A 27575-nucleotide genomic window follows, 5' to 3' on the forward strand; every position below is an offset into this window, starting at 1 on the left:
ACCCGGATCTTACTACTGTTCAGGGACTTAAATAAAGTTGTGCGCGAGAACACCACCCTCTAGTAGTAGTAGTCCTATATCGATAAGCTGGCGTTGTGTTGTTCCTGAATCCAAATGGGCATTCGTAGTATCACCCCTTGGAGATGGCTGATACATTACAGATAGTCATCATTTATAAGCATAGATGACTTTTTGCTGATCCTTAAGAGGGACATCATCATAATCAAACAAGCGTGAAACACATTGCATATATTAATGTAGATCTTTATAATTGCCACCATCCTTCATTGTATTCTATTTCTCATGCTATATGGGGGAAAAGACAACAGCGTGTAAGAGAGAGAAAAAGGGGAGGTGGATAAAAAGAGAGTTCTCCTAGTGAGTGTGGGTAGTACACAAAAAAACAACGCGGCCTGAGTCTCCCTATTTTCCTTTTCATGCTTGAGGCGCTCAGACATCCATCTTGGCTCTTTTCCATTCCCGCGGCCACGCACACACACACAACACACGCACCCAAAAAGTACCTCTTTATCCGCTCCCTTCTTCTTTTATCTCTTCTTGTCTCAACATGGAATCTCCTCCATCAAGGTTGGCTCCCCATTCAAGACCAATCTCTTCATCGGCTTCTTCCGGTGTTGGAGCCGCTACTGCACATGTCGACGGCATCGGAGCTCCGACTTCCGTTGATTCCTCAGTCCACGGATGGCTCATGAGTGTTCCAGGCTACGGTGAAAACAATACAACTTGCAGCAGCAACAACAACAACAACGTAGAAGAGATGGATAGCAAGAACAATAGGTGAGTTGAGCAAGAGTAAAAAGTGGGGGAACCCAAGACCCAAACATGTGGGGGGGGCCATCCAAAAGATGAATGACCTACTGACCTTTGTTCTATTGTATTAGATTATTGTTTGAGGAAAGACGACGTAATCATCGTTCAGCATCTATTTCATCCCTTGGTTCAACCGATAGTGCCAATCTTGACGATTTGATCAGAAACAATTGTGTCGCACAAGTGGATGATGAGACAGATTTACCAGACTTGGCCGATTTGGATTTGGACGATTCTGCAGATGATTTTTGGAAGATGAATGATGTAAGTTTACCTTGTGTGCGTGTGTGTGTGTATACGTATCCATGGAGACTGACTATGACTAGATCTTGGCGGATGGGCATCCAAATGCGACATTATCAGCTGACCGAGATCATGAGTTGCTTTCTATTAACACGCCTCTTGATGAACAAGAATTCGTAAAGATGGTAAGTGAACATCATTGTGTATATACCTAATGGCTGTTTATTAACCTGGATGATAGGCGGCTGGTGATGACAAACTTTTGAGTTGGTCTCCTGAAGGTAATATGCAAGTGAATAAGCAAGGTTCCTTAATAACGTCATCCTTTTTTCTTATTGCAGCTCAAGTTACTACCACTGCCCATAACAAGTTGATGAGCTCCAAGTTGCGTGTGACATCGTCAGGATATGGTATCCCATCACCAGGTCATAGGTTTGGGCGGCAGCGCTCTAGCAGTCTGAGTAGTGATAACAGCTTGACATCCGAATCCACCATCACAACAAGTGGCAACACAAGTCAATATGCTCATTATGGAATGACACCAGTGCTTTATCCATCCGAATCAACAAGTGCTTCCAACACATCTCGCTCTCCAAGTCGTTTGAGTGATTATTCAGCTACAAGCAGTCAAACATCTCATACATCAGCCATCCCACGTCCTCAATCAAAGTCATATGCAGCATCATCATCATCTTCACAACATAACACTACCACAACCAATACACGTCGTTTATCTGATAAACTATCCAGTGACACGCTTCGCTCTTCATCAAGAATCGCCTCAGGTTCACGCATCAATTCCAATCAATCACGCCTTGCAAAACGTGCCACACATGTACCTTTACCTTCTACACGCACTACACCGCCAACAGTGATAGCCACTACATCCCGTTCTACAGGCCTTTCAGACACCACACGTGCATCAGCTGCTGCTAGTGGAAATGGCAACAATCGACCTGGAAGCCGCATTGGTGGTGGAAGGAGGCTGAGATCAAGCCATATCCCTAGTCCTCCTCATCATACGAGGAATGTTGCTTCTCCCGAACCACCATCATCACCTGATACCTGTTTACCAACACGTGGAGGAGGAGGATATCGTCCCATGTCACCATCGTATGCTGGCAATTCGCGTATTAGCGGTATTCGTAGCCCTACACCCACCAATGGCAACAAACACCGTGTAATCAACAACAACAACAACAACAAAAAAGAGGAGAGTCGTATTGGACGACCTGCAAGCGCTGCCGTCTCAGGTATTAGTCGATTGGCCAAGCCAAAGAGAACTGCATGACGCGATATCACGACCCCCTTTCAATATGTTCTCTCCCATATCCATATTCAGTTACCCCTACAATTCACGCCAATTGACATAATACCCATCCCTGTTAAATCACCATTCTTTGTTGGATAAAAAGATAGAACCACACGTTATTTGCTGATCAGCAACTTATATGCATGCCATCCCACATAGTCGAGCATTATTATTATGCATAAGTTTGTTTTGTTATTGTTGGAGTAGATAAATGGTATTCGTATTTCAAGATTACAAGAGATGGGAGAGATGATGATGTAGTAGATGCTGTGTGGGTGTGTGTGTTAAAAATGGCATGGAACAAGAGAAGAGGTATTGGTACAGAGATACAAAGTAAGTATATATATACAAAAAAGGGGGGGGAGCATAATAATGAGGGTGCATCAATGTGCATGTTCATCACCACGGAAGCCACCCAAGGAACGGAAACGACCAAACATCATTTCACCAATAAAGATGCCAACAATAATGACAATAAAGAAACCACCATTGCCAGTCATGACGATCAACATGAGCAAGTAATTGACAAAGGATGCCAATGTTGTGAGGAAGCTGCGTACGGTGTCGATGGTCCAAGCGAAGGGTGGTATTTGTGGCAGATCCAGGGGTTTTGGATATCGAGCATAGTATTCGTGGGCTGCATTGTTGCCAGGACTATCCAAGGCGATGGTTGCTGAGCCGTCTTTATGCTTTTGAATCTATCCAATAATGTATGTGTCAATTAAGGCTAAAATCCCGGGGGATGTCAATCCCTTTAATGATTTCTTCCTTACCTGTTGCTGCTGCTGGCTTTTAACAAAAGAAGGATTGGCACAAGCTGATGATTCATGGTCGTCGCCATGGATATTTTGAAAGCGTTTCGAAGCCCATGCGACAAAATAGATCTCAATAGCAATGATACCACGCGAGAGAATTGAGAGAAAAAGGAGACCAAAGCATGCACCGATATAACCAGACTCGGATTTTGGCATCCACGCATCAAACAAGATAGCATCCCCGGTGGAAGACCAGTGAAAAGTGCCCATGCTCATCATCATATGCATGCCACCACCACTGCTATCGCTACCAGAGGATTGATCATTTCCCATATCCATGCCGTCCATGTCCATGTTGAGAATGTAAGGGAGAGAGAGTGAGTAAGTAAGAGAGAGAAACAAAGGTCAAAGGAATTCCCCCTTTCATCCATAAGATTTATATTGGCAGCTTGGTCGCAGATTGTTTTTGAAAGCCAACTTCCGATGATTGGTAGAGCAAAAATCTCGCATGTAAGACGAGTTACCAGCTTAAAAATTATCCACGGAAACAAGCTCACCGCCCGCCACAACCAGGGTGCACACGCACACCATGCACGGAATTCATTGTGTATCATCCCACACGGCGCCAAGGCCACCACCACCCTGGTTCACTCAGCCGTAGCGACCTTAATTGATTCATTGTCGGATCATCCCACTTGTATAAAGCTTGTTATTCATCCCATGTCCCGAATTGTACAATGACAACCATACTTGTTATCCTATTGCTGCTGGTATTCAATGATTTATACTGATCCAGGGCTATGATCTGATTTATCTCGCTTGAAACTTGGATTGAATGGATAAGGTTTAGGCTGGAATACGTTTCATTTACAGCAGTGATGGAATCACTCATCACTCGTCATCATCATTGATATATAAGAGTACCACCACCATGCAAGTAGAATCCATGATAAGGTCACATGAGAGAATGGTGGTGCATGCAGTGATCAACCTTCTTTTTCGGGGGGCCACACGACGTTATCCCTCGTGATTCATTTGGCGGTGACGGCCAAGGGGTAATACGTGTGCGCTTTAAATAGTGGGGATGAAGCGCCGCATCATGTGCATAACATTCGTATTTCTCTCTTATGCTTCAAGAGCTCAAAGGCAACTTGAGACGTTTATTCAACGTTACCAACAAACCAGAATCCAATCAACATGAAGCACAGAGTCTTTTAAGCAATCGCAGCCACGATCACCTTGACTTGTATGCAGAGGGAGAGCATGACACACACAACATTGTATACTGGGTAACGACGACGACGTTGACATTTCCCACCCCACTTTCATTCACTTTTTGCTAACTCGAATGGGTAACAGGTGTTCTTCATTTACGGCATCGCTATGCTATTACCGTGGAATGGTAAATGATACTCTCGCTCGTATAATTGATGTATATCATTGATGAAGAGGCCTACTATAGTCTTTATCACGGCATCCGAATACTTCCTCAAGCGCTTTGCTGATACGCCTTACGCGGAGACTTTCCAAAACTACTTTTCAACCTCGTTTACAGCCACCAATCTGGCTCTTTTTGGATTGCTGCTATGGCGACAGAGCAATGTAAGTACGAGAGAGGAAAACGAGACATGGATTGATTGCATGATAGGCGTATTCATTCATTTGAAAAAGGCTGCAACATTTCGTTTAGATGTGCTTGGTCCCATTCTCGTCAACACAACCGTCTTTGGTATCATGGCAATTACAGTTGCTACATCCGTCCACGGCACAGGCTATTTTTGGGCTACAATGGCATTGTTGGTGATCACAGGCATGACGACAAGCGTCTTTCAGATTGCTGTATTTGCAGAAGCATGTAGATTTCCTCCGAGATACATCCAAGCAGTGATGAGGTAAGGCATGAATCAAAAAAGCAACAGCTGGATACTAACATGGAGCAATTGTTGTAGTGGTCAAGGTGTGTAATTGATTTCTTGCAAGCAACAAGGATGAGATGTTTATCATGATCTTTGATTTAGGCATTGCCGGTGTCGCCGTCGCCATCGCATCTCTGCTTAGCGCTTTTGCTGGATCTGCAACACAAGCACCTGATGAAGCATCCATTACAACATCAGCATTTATTTATTTCATGTCGGCATTTGCTATTACGATTGCAGCACTTGCTGGACGCATCATTGTATCAAGGCAACCATTTTACATCAAGCAAAGCCAGTTGTCAACAGGCATTCTTTCGACTGAATCTTTGGATGATGATACGGATATGGAAGAGGGCGACAATAGTGATGACCATCATTATACACAACCTACTTCAGCTGCCATTGTCATTCGCAAATGTGGAGGACTCATCTTTGCCGTTGCCTATGTCTTTGTGATTACACTTGCCGTATTCCCATCTATCACGGCACTCATCAAATCGGTTGTACGACATGATCCCGACGACTCACAGAGAATCATTACGGATGGCAATCGCTTTTTGGATGATGATGTCTTTGTTGCATTCCATTTTGTACTTTTCAACGTTGGTGACTGGGTGGGACGCACTCTACCCATCTTTCCATCCATGCGCACTTTCAAAACCAAGCTCTTGGTCGTGTATTCCTTAGCACGTACGCTATTTATTCCTGCCTTTATGATGTGCAATGTTGTGGTCAGCGACCGGAAGATGGCTGTGGTCATTGACAGCGACGTGGTATATTTGGTTCTGGTCTGGATCTTTGCTGTTAGCAATGGATGGCTCGGCAGCTTAACAATGATGGCCGCACCTCAACAAGAATCGATTACCAGTGCCACCGAGAAATCATTGGTTGGAAGTGTGATGAGCTTTTCGCTTTTGGTGGGATTAGCAGTAGGAGGCAGTGCTAGTTTTATTTTACGAGCCATGGTCTAGTCTAGTCTAGTCCTCCCCACCCACAACTTACATGTACAATAAGAGCTGGATATAAACTCATCGAGAGTCCGAAACCGATAACTCTTTGACTTATGTGAGAAAAAACTTGTTTGTGCGGAACAAGTTAAAAAGCATCGTGTTGCTCCAAGGTGTTCATAGTTTCCTTGTTGAGCGTCAATAAAATGTTTGAGAAAAAGATGCGGATGTCTTAGCGCCCATTTCTACGTTTGTTTACTACCACAAAAGTAGGAGGGCTGGTGATTCGCAAATTTTAAGGCAGCAATCCTTCTATACAATAACGAAAATGACAAAAAAATCTTCCCGTTCTCTCTCCGCGTTTCCTCTTTTGTGTGCCACACACATGTCGTCTTCACCTTTCTTTACCAGTGGGCTTGCCATGTGGTCCCCAGCCGTTGTTGTGAATCCAAGATTACCACCTTCATCCACATTGACAGCACCTGATACGCTGACAACAACAACCACCACTGATCCATCAGCAATGGCTATGCATTCGAGCTTTTATCACCAGCCATTGTACGAACCGAGACTATGCGTGCTATGTGGATTGCCACATCGGGCACCCGATGGTCATGGTAAATCACTCAACGAGTGCGACAGCGACGTTTTGTCGTACTTGTTCCATGACCATAGCACTGTATCCGATGTATCGCCCGAACACTTTCCCGATCTGACAGATGCCACAAAGCCTGATCGTGTTATATTTGTACGCTCCCCATCATATCACAAGCGATCTTGGTGGAAAGCTTGTTTGGTGTATATACGTCTCCTTTTCAAAAAGATCTTGTATCATAAGCAGCATGTGCATCCAAGTAAACGGCAATGAAAAAATGTTATCATGTATGGCCTAGAAGGAAAGGGGTAAAAAGTACATGCACTACGCATGCGTGAAGGATGCAGGACCCATGATTATGGAAACCATCTTAAAACCCTTCAACCTCCTTGACCAGTGTTTCCAATGCATAAATGGTAGTGTTTGCATTATAAATCAAATGATTGGAAAAAGGCCGAGCGATCGGTCGAAAATGATACATGGCTGTGTGGATGCGTCATGACCGAATTAAGGGGACGTGAGTCATCATTATGTATCCTGCAACCTCGATGGCAGGCAAACAAAGGGGTACGAAAAATGCTACCCAATCACTACAAATGTTAACAATGCAGTATATAGAAAATGTGGATCAGCCACTGTTATGGCGTGGGATTCTTCTACCTGTTGTGGAACCTTATAACCATATCAAACAATCCGGGGTTAATGCATAATCCAAAACAATTTGACATCTTGTTGACGAGTGACCCACATTGACAAAAATTGACTTTGTGTGCTTGCTTTTATGATGCCATGTTGTAAAGATCGCCCATTCACTTACCTGATGAAACATTCAACCAAGTCACCACGAATAGCAATGAGTGATTCACCTACTTGATTTACGTATGCTTGCGTGGAATCCGCGGCAACCGCATTGGTGAATTTCCATGGATACCCATCCCGACGCAACGGACGTACAGAACACAAATCCTGATAGGTATGACTGAGATCAAAATCGATCTATATAATCTCATCGCTATCTAGTCTTCTTTTACCCGTCAAAGGCTTTTCCTTCTTTCGCTCTCTTTGCACTTGTCATCAGCAGCCCATGGATTACCAAAAGTTCCTCAGCACTCGCAGCAAGGCTCGCAACCCCTCGGCCAGTAAGTGTATAAGCATACCAAAAGCAGCATAGCATAGGCACTTATCATGATGCCTACTAGTTCGTGCCCTTATGCCATACATGAATAACAAGGACATGGTAAGAAAGAATGAGCCAACATGACTTTCGTGTATCATGGCAACTAAACGGCAATGCAACGACACCCTTGTAGTTATCGCTTGGTGCTGGTCAACCTAATCCTGACACTTTTCCTTATGCAAGCATGTCGGTAACTCTCAAGTCGGGTGAGACTTTGGAATTCGATGGCGACCTCTTTAGACGCAGCTTGTCTTATGATCTTACGGTACGTATCATGTCAAAAATGACAATAAAGTAGTAGCTGGCAACAAATTCAGGGATTTTTCTCACGCCTTTCTCTGGATCCTCCGCACGTGTGCACAATAGTCTGGTCTTCCCCCGCTCAATCAATGGCTCCGTGAGCTTCAAATCAAGGAACATGCACCACCTTGCAGTGAATTTGATTTGACAGTGGGTCCTGGTTCTCAAGATCTTTTGACCAAGGTAAGCATAAAAAACAATTGTTTGTATGTGAATGTATGCTAAAGCATCGATCATTATAGGCCTTGGAAATGTTTGCCGAACCTGGTCATGCACTCCTTGTGGAAGGTCCTACTTACACTGGTGCATTGTCATTCCTCGAAACTCAGCCCATTGACCTTGTTCCTGTGGCTACCGATGCTGAGGGCATTGTTCCCGAATCCTTGGATCAAATTCTTGCTGATTGGCCAAATTCGAATCCTAGTGGTAAGAAAGATCAACCACGCCCTCAAGCTCTTTACACTGTTCCCGTGGGTGGTAATCCTACTGGTGTCAGCTCATCGCTTGAGCGAAAGAAGAAAACCTATGCTATTGCTCAAAAATACGACCTCATCATTGTTGAGGATGACCCATACTACTATCTTCAATTTGATGAGAAGCGTACTCCTTCGTACCTTTCCATGGATGTTGATGGCCGTGTCTTGCGTTTGGATAGTATGAGCAAGATCTTGTCGTCGGGTATTCGTATTGGTTGGGCTACTGGTCCTAAGCCTTTGATCGAACGCATGAACATGCACACAATGGTATGTCGTGTTACACACACACACAAAAGTGGATTCAATCATCTCATCCCGAATCATCATTTACATGTAGGTTACCAATCTTCAACCTGCTGGTGTTCCTCAATTGATGGCCTATGGCTTGTTGGAAAAGTGGGGACATGATGGCTTTTTGGAACACACACGCAAGGTCGCCAACTTTTATCGTGAGAAGCGTGACCTTTTCGTTGAATGTCTTGATCGCCATCTTAAAGGTTTGGCTGAATGGGTTGTTCCTGACTCTGGCATGTTCGTTTGGATTCGTCTTTTGTGTGGTATCGATGACTCGTATAATCTCATCTTGCAAAAGGCTGTCAAGAAGAATGTGCTTGCTGTCCCTGGTGTGGTAAGTTGAATTGGGCATGTCCATATACAATCGCATGAGCAACGTTAACACGCGGCAACACAATAGGCCTTCATGCCATTGGGTAACAAGACCCCGTATGTGCGTGTATCATTCAGCTGTGTCACCTATGAACAAATGGATGAAGCTCTTCGTCGCTTGTCCCTCGTGATCCGTGAGGCTGCTGATGAGCAATCGACCACCGCCCAGTAAACAACAAACCGAAAGCGATAATACATCAACGCTTTTATATCCCTGTTCCCTTTTTCAATAATACCGGGACATTGTAAGTAAGCATTTTCAATACAAACACCATATAATCGAAGCCCATCTGCATCAGAGTTATAGAAGCAGGGTCGTACATGAATAATAAATTATACATTATCTGCTTTAACATTGCTGCCAGGGTGGATACGGAGGTCTTTTTTACATTTGGACATGCCTTGAATTCATTAGGATTGATAAACATTGGCATAAGACCATTCGTGTACATACGCACTTGCTTTTTCCTTTTTGCCGTAATGTTGCCTTCTCGTACATGCCAGCAGTCTTGTTTTTCGTAAACAGCAATGTTGCTTTTGCTAAACAGAGACCTAAATTTCTTATGAATGGCATCCTTTTTCTTGGTACAGTAATCGAGATCGCTGACTTTGTTTATGGCTATTTGATTGTGCGTGGCACGTATCCGATAATTTGATGGCTCTCGTTTATTAGAAGTAAGAGATCCATATACTAAGAATTTTACTCCTTTATAGCAATGTGAGCTACTTGCCACCATTATCCAAATACAGATCCAGCGCTGCAGCAAGGTCAAAATCAAAACCTATCATAACTTGCTGACATAGCAACCTGTTGCCATGGACACAGGCATTACACTGCCAACCCATCTACTAGACACATCCCATGCCTTGGTTCGTTCTCACGATGTATCCCACACTTTTTGTTGGATACACCGTGTGATTTGCTAAGGCTGCTAAACGCCATCCTGTGGCACAAAATAGCATGGGAATGGCTTTGAAACATGCAAACGTGCTCAATTTTCGAATTCTGTGGTTTCTTCTATGCGGTGTTGTGGGAGCCATCATCACAAAGCATGATGAGATCACTATGTATCCACAATCAAGCTGGATCTAAAATGGAGATTGTTACTTGATATTGCTGTTTATGTAGCGTATCCATTGCTCAATAAAGCGATCCAAGGATGATTCGATTTTCATAGAATGGAACAATACAGCCAAGCATCACGTGGCGAAAACCGCGCCATATATTTATGGTCTTTGCTCAAGTACATATACTGATCTATCAAAGAGACGATGTTTGATCACTTTAAAGCATCATACTTGGAATGCTGTGCATTGTATCTATGCTTCGTATCTATGGATGGGGGAATGGCTAACGCTATACGTATCATCCAGGAACATTCAAGGTGGGATCAAAGTGCGTAAATCAACAAGAGCCGGGGGATCAAAAGGTATACGTCGTAAACATGATCCTTCATGCATGTGTCACGCAAACATGCTGGGCCAGCTTCTCCTTCTCGATATTCTGATGTCCAGTGGAAGGACAACATACTTATTTTAGATAAAGATTAGGCTGATTTTGCATCGTTGATACAGTATTTTGGTATGTTGAGAAGGTGAACAAGTTGCACAATGATACGGCATGCCCCCACCACAGCTACACGATATCCTTGGCGTGTTGCATTGTTAATGAAGCGGTCCTTTTTTACCACCCCAACTACGTACATGGATAAGCTGGCATGCATTATGGGCCATAGGAGATGGTTAATGGATCACAGCTGCAAGGAGCGAATAAAGAAGAAGAAAGAAAACAATGAACACTATGTGACACAGGGTAAATCAGGCAAAAAGGGGCACATGACAAAACAAAAGGAGCCGAGATTACCAAATGCAGCAGCCTCTCTTCTTTCAAAATGCATGAAACGACCCTGTTGATATAAGGAAGAGGCAGCTGGATCACCCATCGTGTCGTATCGTACGTTGCCATGGTGACCTGAATACATAGGCTGTTGCTGCCACCTATATAGATGTTATCAAAACCAAATGACCCTTCGCGGTGTGTGCGTCAACTTGGTGTATAGTAAAGATCAATGAATGTGGAAAACTTGTTGCATGTTGCACAAGCAGTGTTATCACAAGGAAAATCGAAATCCTAGAAATGCAGGTTCCTTTGTGTATGGTCAATCCGAAAGTGCAAATTAACAAATCGGGAATACGGGTGCGTACTTATTATGCAGCATCTCACCATCAGACAATATTTGGCGTGCGACACGACAACTGATATTTACATATCCTGTCAGCGATAAAAGCAGTTTTCGTGATAGATCATGCCTGTGAAAATCGTTCTTTTTCATCTTTATCTTTGCTCATTCATAAAGTGAATACAACAGCTCATCACACATAATACCAACATGGGTGATAAGATATACACAGGTGAAGGAGGGATTGGCCACATCGATGAAGAAAAGGCGGGTAGTTCTAGCGGTGGTGGCTTCCTCTCAAATATACAAGCACGCTATGCCAAGGTGGACCCATCGAGTTATTTACGGCGACCCGATGAAACAGGCCGACAATATTGGTCAAGACGCTTGATTTCACTCAAGCCATATGAGCTGCTGGCAGCCGAGTACGCAAATACGGAGCTCAGAAAATACTTGAATGCCTTTCAACTTGTATTTCTTGGTATTGGTGCCATTATTGGAACAGGTACATCATGAATGAGTGATCCAAAAGGTGCATTCATTGTTGACTCCTTTTACTTTTTACCTAGGTATCTTTGTATTATCGGGTCAAGCAGCAGCCCAAAACGCTGGCCCTGCTGTTACTGTATCTTTCATTGTCGCCGCAATTGCTTCAGGTATGGAGTTTTACCATCACACACACATACACCAACCATCTCATTCTATGGTTTTCTTATCCATCATAGGATTTGCGGCTATGAGTTATTCTGAGCTCGCATCTATGATCCCCGTGTCTGGTTCAGCATACACGTATGCGTATGCTACCATGGGCGAGGTATTGTAACATGAAGGTTTTCATCATTGAATGTCACCACTTACATGGCTTTGATAGTTTATGGCTTGGACTTTGGGTTGGGATCTTGTACTAGAATACATGATTGGCTCAGCAACAGGTAGGTAGATACAAAGAGTGGCCATTTGTAGTATACATCCGCTCATCATTGTAATGATCGACATCTTTTTTTGCAGTCGGCGTGGGTTGGTCTGGTTACTTTAAGACCTTTTTCGAGGTTGCATTCAACGTACATTTTGGAGACAGCTGGACAACACCGCCTATATACTGGAACGAAGATCCTGCATACATCGCTTATAGCGAAGGAAGCTATTTCAATGTCCCTGGATTCGTAATCATCTTACTCGTCACCATTTTGCTTTGTGTCGGGTAAGTACATGTATCATTTTGTTATGCAAGTTACCGTTCTCACATTGTCCTTCGCCAATAGTATTCGTCAAGCTTCGTGGGTCAATACCGTTATTGTCATCATCAAGCTGCTTGTAGTGTTTATCTTTATCTTTGCATTATGTGGGTTCGTTGATACCGGCAACTACGATCCCTATGTCCCTCCCAACACTTCTGGCAATTGGCACTTTTTTGGTACCCCAGGCATTTTTGCAGCAGCATCCACCGTATTTTTCTCGTAAGTGTTGTGATGCATTATCATAGCTTTTATTGTACAGGGACACCCATCAACTAAATGTGTGTTACAGGTACATTGGTTTTGACTCCGTGACAACCGCTGCCATGGAAGCCAAGAACCCACGTCGTGACCTACCTATTGGTATCATGGGAAGTTTGGTTGTGACGACACTCATGTACATTGGCTTTTGTACCGTGATGACAGGCGCTGTGCATTACTCTGAATTAAATCACCCTGCTCCTCCCACCATTGCCATCCTTGCTGTGGAAGAACGTACGGGTCGTTCGTTTAAATGGTTGAACATTGTCGTCGCTCTTGGTGCCCTTGCAGGCTTAACATCCGTGTTACTGGTACAAATGCTTGCACAAGCACGTGTGTTTTACTCTATGGCCAAGGATGGCTTACTGCCCCAAATCTTTACCAAAGTCCATCCAAAATTCAAAACTCCCTATGTTGCTACCATTATTGTCGGCCTTATTACATCCATCCTCTCTGCCTTGCTCCCTGTTGATCTCCTTGGCAACATGACATCCGTTGGCACGCTGTTTGCTTTCTTCATTGTCCATTGTGGTGTTGTGGTGTTGCGTATCACACGTCCCGATGTGGATCGTTGGTTCAAAATCCCTGGTCCCAGTTATACATGGATTGTATTCCCTTTCATTGGTGGTGCCATTTGCATTTTACTTATCGCTGTCGCTGAAGTTTCTACCATTTGGGTAAGTGATAAGAAAGCAATATCAAAGACAAAGACTCAATCTAATAACCTACCCCTGCCTTATCATTAGCGTCTCTTTGTCTGGATGGGTATTGGATGGATCATTTATTTCAGCTACGGCATCCGCAAATCAAGACTACACAGAGATCCCATCGGCCGCTTTGCTGAAGTGCATGCTCAACAACTTGACACTAAGGAAGAACCTGAATACGCTGTTCAGGATTATGACTATCCAAGTCGAACGTAATGATGGCATGTGCCCATTTTCCATCAGCAGATATCCATTCTAGTAGTAGTAATCTATATTAATATATGTAGCAATTTACATAAGCTAAGCTCTGCATGCAAATAAAATCATCAGATGATATTACGAAACAAGTTTTTTGGGGGTCATTTATGTATGCATGAGTAATTTACACAATCGAATGGTATTGATCATTAAATGAGTGATATGAAAGGGAGAGAGCATGGGGAGAAAGAGATGGCTCTTTTTACTTTGTGTTATTACGACGTAACTGTTCCAGCTCCCGTTTAAGTGCCTCATTTTCTCGTGATAGCTTTTCACGTTCTGCATGGGAGATTGCCAATTGCTGTTGTAAACGCTCGACAGCGTCTGATGGATGATGATGATGATGATGTTCAGCCCCGTCATACGATGGCTTACGTGATCGCTGTTGTTGAGTTGTGTTGGATAAGCAGCTGAGCATATCATTGAGAAGGCTGCGCTGGACCTCATTTTGCTTGAAGAGCGTTTCCATCTGGGTATACATGATCGAAGGTATTTCGCTAATACCTGCTGCTGGAGATTGGGCGGTGGTGATGATATGTCGAACAGAGCTTGGATCACGTGACAATGAAGTATAGGGTGATGTATTAGGTGAACCTGACAACGAAGACTCAGCTGATCGATCCATGGTGTTGGTTGCTGTGGCTGTGGTTGCTGCGTTGCCAGACAATTCAAAGCGACCCTTTTTTCGACAACAATCATTTGTCGTCGTCGTCGTTGTTGTTGTTGTAGGTGGCTGCTGTTGCTCATCCCGCCCTGCAGGATGATGTTGTTCAACTTCGACTGAGAATCGACTTGATTTAGAACTTGTAGATCCATTACGGGGTAACGAGATACCAGATGAATTAGAGTTTTCACGTGAGAGGGCACCTTCGGTACTAGGATGTGGCTGTTGTTGGATCTCGAATCTCGACTTTCGTTCTATAGCGTGACATATGAGCACAATATCTAGAGGCCAATGATGATGGATAACCTTACCTCCTTGTACGCTATCTTGACTTGATAAACGAGATAAAGGCAATGGCGTCAAATCTTGCGTGGCGACTTCTTCAACAGCTCTTTGATTCACGCTGAAACGACCCTTTTTTATCTCGCATTCAGGATTGGAAGGAGGTACAACATCGAGTGGTGCCACAGGAGGAGATGGAGTGGATACGGGAGGAGTATCATGATTCTCTTCGATAACAAAGCGTGATTTTTTTGTGATGGTGCTATTGCTGCTATCGGATGCTATCGTTGCTGTTGCTGTTGATGCTGCTGCTGGTTTAGCTGCATCACGAATCACCACTTCACCAAAAGAGATATGCTTTCTAGTTGGCTGCTTCTTTTCAGTGGTTGTTGTTGTTGTTGTCGTATCATCGGTATCGAAATCCCACTGCTCAGTCGTTTCAAAGGTGATATGCTTTTGAGGGACCTTTTTGTGTGGACGTTGTTCAAGGGATGGTACATGCACCAAGAGTGACTTGCATAGGTATTCTTTCTTTTTTGCTTGCTTGAAGAAAGGGTGTTGTAGCAGCTTTTCAGCGGTAGGTCTAATTGAGTAAGGTAGCTAGTTAGTAATTGCACAATGATTATTGGAGCGTAGTTACCTTTTTCGAGGATCTTTTTGAAGACAGCAATCAATCATTTCCTTGAACACCTTTGTATATTTGTACTTGGTGGAATCCCGATCCAAGGTCGGGGGATCGTTGGACAAGGTCATCATTAAGACCTGGTGACAAGTATAAATTTTCCCTTTCATTATTATTGTTGTTATCACTTTACCTTCATGGGTGGGAACTTTGCAAATGGAGCATGACCCTTGGCAAGTTCGAGAGCTGTAATACCAAAGCTCCAAATGTCAGCCTTGTAATCATAGCTTGCTTGTTCCATGACTTCAGGTGCCATCCAACATGGCTATAAAAGAAGAAGAACGCATGTGTGAGAATAATAAGAATTGGTGGCGCACAAAAGAAATACGTCATTTTACCGTTCCCACAAATGTCTTTCGAACACCCCCATTCTCCGTGAGCGAGCTGGAAACTCCAAAATCGGCCAGCAACACAGTGCCATGCTCATCCATAAGTAGATTGCCCGCTTTTACATCTCGATGAATGTGACCATTCTTGTGCAAATACACCAGCCCCTCCAACGCTTGCTTGAGGATGGTTGCAATGGTGGTCTCTTCAAATCCTTGTTTAAAAGCAGACTTGATAATATCCAGACACGAGCCTATAGCAACAATTAGGTGTAAGAAAGAGAGAGCGTACATCCCACGGCTGGTAAAACGTTACCCGCTGATAAATAAGGTGTTACTATGTAAAGCTTGGATCCGTTTACAAAGGAGCCATAAACTTGCAGGACATTGGGATGTTTGGATAGTGCCATCAAAGCTGTTTCGCGCTGCGATCAAAAGATTTTGGGTGTGAGATACACACACACACACACACAAGCACAAGCACACACACACGCGCACATGATAAAATGGGATGACTTACTCGCAATTCATCGATTTGATTACGTTCAAACATATCCAAGTCAATCATTTTCAAGGCGACGCGTTTGTTCAATGGCTTGTAAATGGCGCCGTAGACTACAGCTGATGAGCCGTAACCTAAATTATACCTCATTTAGTCGTCATATTGCAAGTGGCCGCCGATCCCATCGACCTTGTTTCAGTGTTGCTTACCGATAGGGTCTTTGAGTTCAAAATCCTCCAAACGGTTGGCCCAGTTGGTATCAGATAATTGAGAAAAAGAGGTCGTGGATGGATTGGCATAGTGTGATAGTGGGTTGAGTGTTGTTGAGTCGTGTTGATCATGAAGAAATGAGCTCCTTGGGAGAGCTTCAGAGAATCGACGAGTCATTGCAGTGGATGGTGCGGGATTGTGAGTTGACATGACACGCATAAGACTGCCAGAGCGAGAACGAGAAGAAGTGTTGAGGCGGTCAAAGGAACTGGTCGAGGCGTTCGACCCCTTCAGGAACGCCAAAGAGTTGTGTGCAGGGGCTTGTGACATCAAATAAGTTAATGCGGATTGACTGATAAAACTCTTGACTTGTAACGAAATAAGTATTCATCCGAAAAGTAAGGAGAGAAGAGAGAAAGAAGTTTAAAGGTGGATGAGGGGGAAAGGGGGGAAAAGGAAGAGAGAGAGAGAAAGCGAGCGAGATCATTCCATCCTGGTAATCCCTCTCCTCTCACACACACCAGGGAGCTGAAAATCGCTCTCTCTTTCTCCCTGCTGGCTCACTATTCTATCTCTCAGTCACCTGGTTAAAACTCACCCGCAACAAGCCGCAATTGACAACGCCACTCATATACGATGCAGGAGGTACCTTATATCAAACTCTACCCCGAGGAGAATACATTGCATACATATGCATATTCTTTTCTTTATTTAAGTAGACCCTCGTAAACGATCGATTTCTCTTTTCAAATTTTCATTCTCTCGCTTTAAAGCTTGATTCTCACGCAATGATGCTTGAAGCTGATTCTCCAATGATTCCTATTATAATAAAAGTTAGCTCATTTGCAAATGAAATGGACTCTCACTCTTTCTCCAGTGAAACTTGCCATAGTTAGCATTATCTCATCTGCTGACCTTCGTCTCCTAATAATAAAAAGTCATTCCATAAGCATCCTTTTGGTTCATTGATTCATTCATTCATTGTTTGTTGCAGCATGTACCTTTCTTGTCCTTCTGAGGAGGATGACGATGAATGATGGAGCAATGCAGGCTTTCGAGGTACTCCTGATTTCGTTCGCATAGGAAAACCAAGCATGCTGCCCAACTCTTCTAATGCATGTCGTTGTGTGTCATTGGCTCTTAAAAGTTCTTCCACGTGGGCATGCATCGATGCTTGTGAATCGGGTTCGGATTTAAATGTTTGACCACGCGATACTGACGATGAATTTGATGAAGCACCAGAATGCGGCAAGTAATGTGTTGTAGTAGTATCACACCCACCACCTCCATGAGAATCTACATTCACCTTTTTTTAGTCATGGCTTTCATTTGAAACAAGGGTCATGTGATCTATGTCAATACACTTACTGCTATCTGTTGTCGTCAATTCGAACCTCCCCACTTTGCGAGAGGAAGAGCTTTCACGAGCCAATGCATACCCACTCGAAGTTGGCTGAGAGCTATGTCGACATAGCGCATGATTGGAGTTGGGCATAGGAGCTGGGCATATGGATGAGGGTGGTAACTGTGGCGACGATGATGATGTAGTTGTATCATCTCCATGATGGACTTCGAATCTTGATTTCCGGTCGCTGCATCCATGTTGGTGATCATGCCGTTCCGATAAAGTTGATTCAATAGATGATGATGGAGAATATTGTTCTGATGCTTGTTTCACTAATTGGTGATTGATGCTGAATCGAGTTTTTCTCATAGACGGATCATCGTTTTGTTGTTGAATGCTGGTGGTATCCTTTGGGTGTAATATTGGACTATCCTGAGAGGGTGGTGTCACAGGTGTTGTTGTTGTTGTTGATTGATCAACGGTGAATCGTGATTTCTTGGATTGAGTTTCGGGTGCCACTTGTTGTTCTCCTCCATTGGTGCCTGTATAAGGTTGAGGTGGGTTTTTGACCACAACGTCACCAAAGGATATATGTCGCTTCACTTGTTGCTGCTGCACTCGGCTATCTGAACCAAGTTCATTGCTGCTGCTAGGATCATTCTCATCATTGCTCGATGGTTGTTCTTGAAAATCCCATTCTTCCTCGGTCTTGTTAATGGAAAGGTATCTTTGTGGAACCTTTTTGCGAGGTCGATTTTCCAATGGCGGTAAATCATTCAAAAGCGCACGCACAAGATGGTCTCGTCGTCTAGCTTGCTTGAAGAATGGATGTTGAAGCAATTTCTCAGCGGATGGTCTACAAATGTAAGAAATGAGAAAAATAGTACTATTAAAAAAGGGACGTGTGAATCATACCTTTTTGATGGATCCTTGTTGAGACACAAATCAATCATATCCTTGAATGTGCGAGAGTATTTGTGTTTGGCTGTTTCTCGTACCAAAGTCGGTGGATCACTGGATAATGTCATCATCAAAACCTACAATGGGGGTTGTATAAACATCCAAGCCATGATTACGGATGATAAACGTGTACTTACTTTGAGTGGTGGCAGTTTTGCAAAGGGAGCATGACCAGTCGCAAGTTCAATGGATGTGATACCAAAGCTCCAAATGTCCGCCTTGTAATCATACGCTGTTTGCTCCATCACTTCAGGTGCCATCCAACAAGGCTAATGATAAATCCGGCGTCAGTATCATCATTGTCGTCTCATGTGAACCCAAAAGAACAAAAAAAGCTGTTGCTGCAGTCCCAAAACCTACCGTGCCGACAAAAGTCTTGCGTACACCTCGTTCACCATAATCTGACAGAGACCCAGAGACACCAAAGTCACCCAAAAGCACAGCGCCATCATGATCCATCAATAGATTCCCAGCCTTGACATCGCGATGAATATGTCCATTTCTGTGAAGATACGCTAACCCTTCCAAGGCTTGTTTCAAAATAGTGGCAATGTTGCTTTCATCCAATCCATCACGGAACTGCGTCTTTATGATATCCAAACAAGAGCCTACATGACATCATTTGTTCCCCCATCAGGTTTCTTTTCACACGTGACCCGAGTTACTCTTATTACCTCCTGCAAGATAGGGGGTCACGATGTACAATTTAGATCCATCAACAAATGATCCAAGAACGCGGAGTACATTGGGATGTCTTGATAAGGCCATTAATGCTGTTTCTCTCTACATGTATAAAGCAACAATAAATGAATGATTCATCATTGTATACACTCAAACACACAAACACTTACCCTTAACTCATCAATCTGATTACGCTCAAACATATCCAAGTCGATCATTTTGAGAGCCACACGCTGATTCGTAGGCTTGTAGATAGCACTGTAGACAATAGCAGATGAGCCATAGCCTAAAAGGGTTACAAGTAAATGATCTTATCCAGGAGGTTGCATATCCTTTCTATTACCAATAGGGCACTTGATAACAAAGTCATCGATATTATTCATCAAATGAGTCTCGTCCGTTGCTGCTGTTGTGCTGGAAGGAATGGGCGACACTGGTATTGAACGATCGTGTTGCACGACATTGGTGTTAATCTTCAATGCGTTGCTGGTGGCATCGAGCGATTGCTTTTGTGGATGAATGGAAGTAGAATGACCACTGGAAGAACGTGTAATGAGAATAGGATAAGCTGGTGCACTTGCTGAGAGCGGTGGGTCGTTGTTGAAGGGTCGAGAGGAAGAAGGAGGTGGAGGAACCGGATGTCTCGGGTTGTCTTCCGATAAAAGATCACTGTGCCCTGTCATAAGCATCTTGTGGGTTATTGATGTGGATCAAGAACAGATGAAGAAAAGGAGAAAGAAGAAAGAGAGAGAAAGAAAGAAGAGCTGTAACAATGTCCACATGTAAGATCAAGCTTCCCTTTGCATGTATTGCCACATCAGGTCGTCATGCAGCCACATGCATATTTGTTTCAAATACAGATGTGGGTTTCGCATTTCTTTAAGGGGTTCTTTTTTAGAGATACGATATTATTCCCCCAAATGACAGTGTCAGCACATGCACACGCGCACATACACATACGAAAGATAATGCATTCTTTTACATACTGGCATGTGTAGCGATGGATCATGTATGTAGGCAAGCAAAGTATGTAAGAGATGATGATGATCGAATGTAGTTGCATCTTGTGATACCACATGAAAAAGTAGTAGTAGTAGTAGTAGCGCGATTAACAAAGGACTGATAGAAAAAGTGAAGATGAAACAACTATGGATAATATTGCTTGTATAAATTAACATCATTCTAGACCATAGCTATTACAATGTACTAGTACTCTGCTAGGAGGGTTGATAAATTTGTGGCAATGATCGGCATTGCTGGTATTACTATTACGATGAATGCTTTTGGAAATGATTGTGTTGCGGGAAGTGCATATGTAAATGGGTAATGGGCGTGTGAGAGTGAGAATATTGGATTGGGAAAAAAAAGAGTAGCGAGGAGGATATACAATAATATTAAATGGATATGCAAATGGATTACCGGAAGGAAGAAGCCAGACCAGCGGGCGTTTCAGTCAACCGAGCAACTTCAGAATACATTTGTAAAGCACGCAAAATGTGCATAGAATCAAGATCGATTGCTTCACCAAGCTTCTCCAATACATTGGCAAAGTGTCCAACCTTTTGTAAATAAAGTGCAGATACAGCATTCTATAATCCAATCAACACATGAGTCTTTTCTCTCTCTTTTTCCACGCATAGACGACTGATAACTTTACCTCCAAACGAGCAACAAAGTTCTCCATAAGTGTAACAAGCTCCTCATCCGTGGCATCATTCATGATATGTCTCTCAAGTAAACGTTGAATTTTGCCTGTTGCAGCTTTCGACATTGGATTGGCTTTGACGAGTTGCTTGTTTGATGGTTGGCCAAAGAGTTGTTCTGTTGTCAAGTTTTCCAATCGAAGAGCAAGCGTGCATAGCGAATGAACAAGCGTAGGATCAATAACACGAATCGCATTTGTTCCCTTTTTGTTTAGACCAGGTTGACCCATATCAGAAGAGGCTCGCTCTTGGATGTCCGTATGAGGCGAAATGCTACGTGTCTCTGGATTCAAATGGGGTGATGGTGATGGGCTGTTGATAACAGGTACACTGGCAGGAGATGGCACAGCAGGAGGTTCTTGCAATTGATCCCGTTCCATACGACCTTCAAGTTGCTTTGGATAAACGAAGCTGAGCATCTCAGGTGTTTCCAAGCCTTTAAGACGACGCATGCCCAATTCCATCACTCTAAATCCCAAGCGTTTCAATTGTTGGATGTCACGGTTGATAAGATAGTTGCCTGTCGACATGGCCTTGTCATCCAAGCCAAGCGTATCGTCATCCAATACACCAGGGAAGTTGCGTAGCGCTGCCACCACATCCGAAGAGACACAAATTTGCCCACCATCAGCAGCATTACAGATACGACTTGCTTTGTTCACCACAGGGCCAAAATAATCCATACGGCTGGTGATTGGGTTGCGTTCAAATACGGGTGTACCCCAATGAATGCCCATGCGTACCGATAAACCTCGATAAATGGTAACCGAATCCTTTTCAATTTCACGACATTCTTCACTGGATAAGATACCAGCCGGCCAATCCGCTTCGAGTAGTTGTAATTGTACAGTGAAGCACCATAGCAAGGCAGCAGTGATGTTTTGAAAGCATACCATAAATGCATCGCCTTCGGTCTTAACTTCATAGCCACCCACACTTCGCAAAGTTCTCCGCATGACTGCATCATGTATCTTGATGGCCGATCGCATGTTTTCAGGCTGTGTTTCCCATAACAATGTAGAGCTCTTGATATCCGTAAACACCAAAGCGACCTGATTGATGGGTGGAGGCACCTCACGATCCAAACGAGCCAATGTCTAAAAAAATAAAACAATTTGTCAACATGTTGTTTACCTTTATCATTGATCTTTTCCAACTTACCGAATCACCTGGACCTTCTTCTTTGCCACGACGTTTGAGTTTGCCAGTGAGCATACCAGTAGGAGCCAATGGTACATCATCCAAAAGAATGCCTGCAGTATCCACGCCTGTTCCACCACGACCAAGGCCACGCATGATACGACCTCGCTTATCACGCTTGTCAAACAAGTCACCAACACCAATCACCATCACCATAAGATCACGTTCAGCACCATAGGTGATAGCAAAATCGCGTAGCTTTTGGGCTGCTGCCATAAGGTCGTCCTTTTCAGTGCGTGCGACATCCACGGCTGTTTGATAGCTCATCCGTTCCCATAAGCCTGGTGATGCCATAATGACAAATTCGTCATTTTCGGTGAGTTCAATGGTGGCGACGTAGGGGTTGGCGTTAACAACGGGGATCAAATCAAAATAACCAAATCCTCTTGAGACCTTGAGCTCATTGTTCAGTTTGCCAGTGTGGGAAACATAGCCGCCAGCAGCACGGATACGAGAGATCTCACTTGGATTGAGAGAAATGTGCTTATGCGTAATCTCGAATGCTTGTCCATTGTTACGAGATATCACCGCCATAGCATCACCGACATTCGCCACATACAACTTGGTACCAGCCACGTAGCACACCACGGCAGATGCACCAGCATCCTTTTCATCCATGAGTTCAGTACCAAGTCCTTTTTCCAAAGACAAAAACGCACGACGCATAGCACTGACAACGGTATCATCATTCTTCAACTTTCGCAGCTCCGTTTCCAAATGCGTTGTGAGCTGATCATTCAAGTACTTTGTAAGCTTGCAACCCGTTCTTGAGCTCTTTCGACCATCAAACAAGCCAAAGACGCATTCATCGTCGCTGTTACGAAATCGTGGCATGACCAAATCCCAAGTACTCAGATGCTCATTGGATCCCAGCCAATCAGCAACACCATAGGCCATATTGTTCACCTCTGAAAGGGATGTACGCACACGTCGATCTTGGGTTTCTTCAGGTGTCACCACTCCAAGAATCGTAAGGTCCATCAAACCCAGCATCCTTAATCGAGTCAATGCACCAAAATCTGCCAAATCCTTTTCCTTGGGACCATGAAGCTCTGGATGGGTTTTTTTGATCGCTAGACGTTTGTTTCCTGATAGATTCAAAAACTTGAGGCTAAGATTCCAGTTCCTAAAGGAAAAAACATTATTAATACCTCTACTTCCAAAGCATCACAATACCACAATACACATACCAATTCCAATCATACGGCCAATTGGCAATATTGTACTTTAAAACATTGCTTCCCACATCGAGGACCAACAACTTGCGTAACTTGCCAATCTCAGCAGGAAGCGTCTGAAGCTTGTTTCCATTGACAGCCAATACACGTAGGTAGCTCAACTTTTCAATGTCGTCTGCCGGCAAGGAGGTGAGATGATTTCCCGAAAGATATAACTCGTAAAGGTGTTGATGGCAAAGATGTTCAGGTGGGATTTCATCCAAATCATTGAAAGAAAGATTCAAAGTACGCAACTCCAAAAACATCATGAGAGGAGCCCAAATCTCGTTGCCAAGGCGATTATCACCGAGGAATAGCTTGCGTAATGACAGCGAAAGAGGAGGTGGGTGGTTATGTGGACTTGCAAAGAAAGAAGGAGGATTGAAGTTGGGTGAGGACTGCATACCAGCTGCAGGGCCTGCATTTTCTTGTTGCATAATACTTGTGTCACCACCACCACCTCCTCCTCCTCGAGTAACACCACTATTGTCTTTGGATCCACCACCGCCACCACCACCACCACGACCTGGTACAACGCCTTGTCCAGCATGTCCACCCAAGGGTTTAGGTAGGACGTTTTCCAATGTTGCATTAGGAACCATGGAACCCTCGCCTTGTGATGCCATAGGAAGATGCAATGCTACACCGGATGCTGTGAATGGTTTTGGAAACGTCTCCAGCAGATTGGAAGAGCAATTGAGTTCATGCAAGGATGGGCATAACCATATCTCGGGTGGCAAAAACTTGAGATTGTTCTTTTGTGCATCCAGCACCTTGAGCTCGCTCAACTTTGAAATCTCGGCTGGTAGGCTGTCAAGAATGTTGTCCTGCACTGAGAGTTCTACCAATTTGCGTAATGCACCAATACTCGAAGGAATAAAGCTCAAGGTGTTATTGTCGAGGATCAACTTTTCCACATTGGGCATCCCGTAAAAGAGATCTTCAGGCAATGATGAGAGCATACAACTCGAGATATTCAAATCGGTCAACATGGTGCATTGCTGATCGGTGCTGATTGGCTGTGATAATGGTGTCATGGTGTGATCCATCGAAGGGCGTCGAGCAGTATCCCCAATGATGTTGAATTGAGTCAATTGGTTCTTGGTCATCTTGAGCTGTCGTAAACTCTTGAATCGGCATGCCACAATGCTCACGGCATTATAATCAGCAAAGAGGATTTCCAACTTGGGTAAACCACAAAGGACATCAAAGTTGTTGATATGATTTTGCCGAATATCCAATTCCTGCAGCTTCTCCAATTTGGCAAAGCTCTGTGGAAGACTACCAGATAATCGATTGGCGATTGCAAAGAGTCGTGTAAGGTTGACAAGATTGCCGATCTCATCAGGGAATTCTTGTACTTTGTTGAAGCTGATATCAAGAAATTGAAGGCTGACAATATCACAAATGGCTTCTGGAAATGTGGTGAAATCATTGTTGGACATGAAGAGCATCGATAATTGCTTGAATGTTCCAAATGAGCGTGGTATTTGAGATAAACAATTGTTGTATACGCGTAGTGTCTTTAATCCCGTGATCTCTTCCAATCGAGCATGCTGTAAGTCTCGTAATCGATTGCCGGAAATGTTGAGATGTTCAAGGTCACGCACATAATGTATGGATTGTGGAATGGTGACATAATCATTGTTGGCCAGCCAAAGTTGCTTAAGGTGTCGACAATTATGAATAAAGTCGACAGGGATATCCATTTGCAGGTTTTTCGATAGATCCAATGAAACGATTCGTGATGCGTATTTGTACAATGATACTGGTATAGCTGGAAGATTGCGTGCCTGTAAATCGATATGCTGCTGTTCACTGTAATCCACATCTTCAGGAATGGTGTGCGGTACGTTGGGTCCAAATATGAATCGTAGAAGATACGAGTTGTCTTCTCTGCCAACATCTGCAATATTGTCTTGCTCGGAATATCCCATGTACTCAAACAACGTCTTTTGGATCTGCAATGGCCTTTCAGATAGTTGTAAAACACGCTCTAAAGTATACATAATAAGTATATTGTCTTTGGTGCCCATCCCATCATGTATACACATACCTAGATTATGACGTTTGAGCGTCAAACAAAGTTTGCTCTGATCATGCATAAAGAACTTTGCGGCCAATCTTTGAACGATGTCGGCAGTGGTAATATCAAGCGGTAGTTGCAAGGTCGTAAATGTGCCATCGGTGCGGAATATTCGAATACAATACTAGTAGCTTGTATGAGGAACCTTGTTTTTCATCCATCATCCATGATTCAACTTACATTCTTCCTTTGGACATCATAATTGCGTGGTTCCATGGCTGAGTAATCATCATATTCGGTCGCTTCATTATCAAAGAGGTGTGGTTCCTGAGATGGTGGTCCTCCTGGTTGTTGTACTCCCCAACTATCCGGTGCCTCCCAATGCTCATTTGGATCCTGATTCTTTATCCACAAATGAATACTTTTTTGTCATAGCCTCAATCAACGTTCTTACCTGTGGCAATGGATACATGTTCTTTCGATATGGATGCTGCATGCCTTGATATGATGGATTAACGATGCCTTCCATAGAAGCAAAGTCTTGGTCAATGTATACTAGACGACATTTGAGATAAGCATATTTGGATGATACGCACCGACGCTGACTTACAATCAAAGTTGTTCTATTGACAAAATCAGTACACAAAGATCTCCATATTTCATCATCCAAAACATACCTTTCCACGTGACCCACTATTGGATTGAATGATACTACTGCCACCATCCGATCTTTCCCGATCTTTTCCCTTTCGTGATGTATAGGAGCCTGATGACTTTTTGCGTACAGTCTGAGTACCATAAGGGCTTCTTCGACCTGGGTCATCAATTCCTAAAGCATCGAGCGGATGTGGATGTCGATTTTCATACTCCGTTCCTTGCTTGTATGGATGATGGCTGCTGAGTGATACTGATGATGCATTGGATTGTAAAGCAGAGGATGAAGAAGCATTCGGTGGCGCTATTACACATTGAACCCTTAGATACAACATCGATGATGAAGTGCCTTTCTTTTACCATACCTTTTTTCTTTCCAAACCGAAATAAAGTCTTTTTCTTGTCCTTTGGATGCGAATAACCTGACATTTGACTTGCATCCGTTGCTGTTGCTAAGAGAATGAATATATAAGCATCCTATCAGCAGGAGATACGGGTGACTCTTACGATAGTGTAGACTTGGTGCGCCATTGTCATATTCAGCCGAGCCGGTTCGTTTGTGATGCACAGCTGCTAATGGATGAATTCCCGTTGTTGGAGCAGCTGCATTGGTGGTTGTGGGTTGTGCATGGGAGTGCATAAAAAAGCTGTCTCCAATGTGTCGGCCACCTCTTGGGTAAGGGATCGGGTTTCTCTTTTTGGGTTGATTGGCACGTCCGTTTGTTGGAGCATTGTGGGAAGACATGACAAGATGAAGTAGTGGCGACGAGCAAGTGTCGTGGAAAGTGAATCAGGTATATGACACGTATACGAGAGCGTGTTGAAGGATGTCTCGATAAGTATAGTGAGGATATAATATATTATGTATGTGTTGTGTGTGCGTGTGTGTGTGTGTCAGGCTGGAAAGAATGAAAGAAAGAGAGAGAGAGATGCTCGCGTGACGGGGCGAGGGATAAGATAGGTTGCCCTTTCAACATGGTAATTCATGATACACTCCGCGTAAGAGTCGTTTCAGCAGGACAATCTTCACAACGAATCTTCCTTTATTATCCTTTCAGTATAAAGAGGCAACATTACACAAATAACTTGGATATTAGGGAATCATGCGTGCATCGTTTCTGTACCTAGATTGAACCACGTTGATGGTTATTTTTGTTCAATTATACCTCGTTGATGATATTGGATCATGAAAACCCAGTAATAAATGATATAATAAGACTACTTCATAATGCAACATGATGATTGTAAAAGACTTTATACTGTA

General features: G+C 43.6%; 9 protein-coding genes across 9 annotated transcripts; 5 read left to right on the forward strand and 4 right to left on the reverse strand.

Annotated features, from left to right (window-relative positions):
- Nucleotides 1-568: 568 nt before the first annotated feature.
- O0I10_010159 (uncharacterized protein) lies at nucleotides 569-2365 on the forward strand (the record flags this gene model as incomplete). The annotated part of the gene is made up of 5 exons (XM_058490142.1): nucleotides 569-798; nucleotides 903-1095; nucleotides 1158-1259; nucleotides 1316-1355; nucleotides 1416-2365. The coding sequence occupies 5 exons, from the start codon at nucleotides 569-571 to the stop codon at nucleotides 2363-2365; spliced, it is 1515 nt and encodes a 504-aa protein (XP_058339125.1).
- A 404-nt stretch (nucleotides 2366-2769) lies between these two features.
- O0I10_010160 (uncharacterized protein) lies at nucleotides 2770-3495 on the reverse strand (the record flags this gene model as incomplete). The annotated part of the gene is made up of 2 exons (XM_058490143.1): nucleotides 2770-3084; nucleotides 3160-3495. 2 exons carry the CDS (start codon nucleotides 3493-3495, stop codon nucleotides 2770-2772), a joined length of 651 nt encoding a protein of 216 aa, XP_058339126.1.
- A 773-nt stretch (nucleotides 3496-4268) lies between these two features.
- On the forward strand, nucleotides 4269-6028 carry O0I10_010161 (uncharacterized protein; the record flags this gene model as incomplete). Its single annotated transcript, XM_058490144.1, has 6 exons — nucleotides 4269-4430; nucleotides 4501-4543; nucleotides 4604-4743; nucleotides 4813-5033; nucleotides 5091-5098; nucleotides 5160-6028. The coding sequence occupies 6 exons, from the start codon at nucleotides 4269-4271 to the stop codon at nucleotides 6026-6028; spliced, it is 1443 nt and encodes a 480-aa protein (XP_058339127.1).
- Nucleotides 6029-6389: 361 nt separating this feature from the next.
- Nucleotides 6390-6872, forward strand: O0I10_010162 (uncharacterized protein; the record flags this gene model as incomplete). The annotated part of the gene is made up of 1 exon (XM_058490145.1): nucleotides 6390-6872. One exon carries the CDS (start codon nucleotides 6390-6392, stop codon nucleotides 6870-6872), a length of 483 nt encoding a protein of 160 aa, XP_058339128.1.
- An 811-nt stretch (nucleotides 6873-7683) lies between these two features.
- Nucleotides 7684-9390, forward strand: O0I10_010163 (uncharacterized protein; the record flags this gene model as incomplete). Its single annotated transcript, XM_058490146.1, has 7 exons — nucleotides 7684-7738; nucleotides 7799-7836; nucleotides 7910-8041; nucleotides 8143-8259; nucleotides 8319-8819; nucleotides 8890-9180; nucleotides 9247-9390. The coding sequence occupies 7 exons, from the start codon at nucleotides 7684-7686 to the stop codon at nucleotides 9388-9390; spliced, it is 1278 nt and encodes a 425-aa protein (XP_058339129.1).
- A 2218-nt stretch (nucleotides 9391-11608) lies between these two features.
- Nucleotides 11609-13817, forward strand: O0I10_010164 (uncharacterized protein; the record flags this gene model as incomplete). Its single annotated transcript, XM_058490147.1, has 8 exons — nucleotides 11609-11903; nucleotides 11968-12054; nucleotides 12124-12212; nucleotides 12270-12330; nucleotides 12407-12599; nucleotides 12661-12855; nucleotides 12926-13571; nucleotides 13641-13817. 8 exons carry the CDS (start codon nucleotides 11609-11611, stop codon nucleotides 13815-13817), a joined length of 1743 nt encoding a protein of 580 aa, XP_058339130.1.
- A 244-nt stretch (nucleotides 13818-14061) lies between these two features.
- O0I10_010165 (uncharacterized protein) lies at nucleotides 14062-16855 on the reverse strand (the record flags this gene model as incomplete). The annotated part of the gene is made up of 8 exons (XM_058490148.1): nucleotides 14062-14777; nucleotides 14835-15388; nucleotides 15446-15567; nucleotides 15621-15752; nucleotides 15826-16067; nucleotides 16130-16238; nucleotides 16334-16449; nucleotides 16525-16855. 8 exons carry the CDS (start codon nucleotides 16853-16855, stop codon nucleotides 14062-14064), a joined length of 2322 nt encoding a protein of 773 aa, XP_058339131.1.
- Nucleotides 16856-17236: 381 nt separating this feature from the next.
- Nucleotides 17237-20200, reverse strand: O0I10_010166 (uncharacterized protein; the record flags this gene model as incomplete). The annotated part of the gene is made up of 10 exons (XM_058490149.1): nucleotides 17237-17344; nucleotides 17413-17449; nucleotides 17527-17821; nucleotides 17894-18726; nucleotides 18786-18907; nucleotides 18968-19099; nucleotides 19191-19438; nucleotides 19505-19613; nucleotides 19682-19797; nucleotides 19855-20200. 10 exons carry the CDS (start codon nucleotides 20198-20200, stop codon nucleotides 17237-17239), a joined length of 2346 nt encoding a protein of 781 aa, XP_058339132.1.
- Nucleotides 20201-20926: 726 nt separating this feature from the next.
- O0I10_010167 (uncharacterized protein) lies at nucleotides 20927-27056 on the reverse strand (the record flags this gene model as incomplete). The annotated part of the gene is made up of 11 exons (XM_058490150.1): nucleotides 20927-21100; nucleotides 21169-22311; nucleotides 22376-23540; nucleotides 23605-25627; nucleotides 25688-25841; nucleotides 25898-26059; nucleotides 26112-26212; nucleotides 26268-26280; nucleotides 26335-26615; nucleotides 26677-26763; nucleotides 26819-27056. The coding sequence occupies 11 exons, from the start codon at nucleotides 27054-27056 to the stop codon at nucleotides 20927-20929; spliced, it is 5541 nt and encodes a 1846-aa protein (XP_058339133.1).
- Nucleotides 27057-27575: the final 519 nt, after the last annotated feature.

This window comes from Lichtheimia ornata, assembly GCF_029851405.1.
Source record: "Lichtheimia ornata isolate CBS 291.66 chromosome Unknown scaffold00065, whole genome shotgun sequence".
In the NCBI taxonomy this organism is placed as follows: Eukaryota; Fungi; Mucoromycota; class Mucoromycetes; order Mucorales; family Lichtheimiaceae; genus Lichtheimia; species Lichtheimia ornata.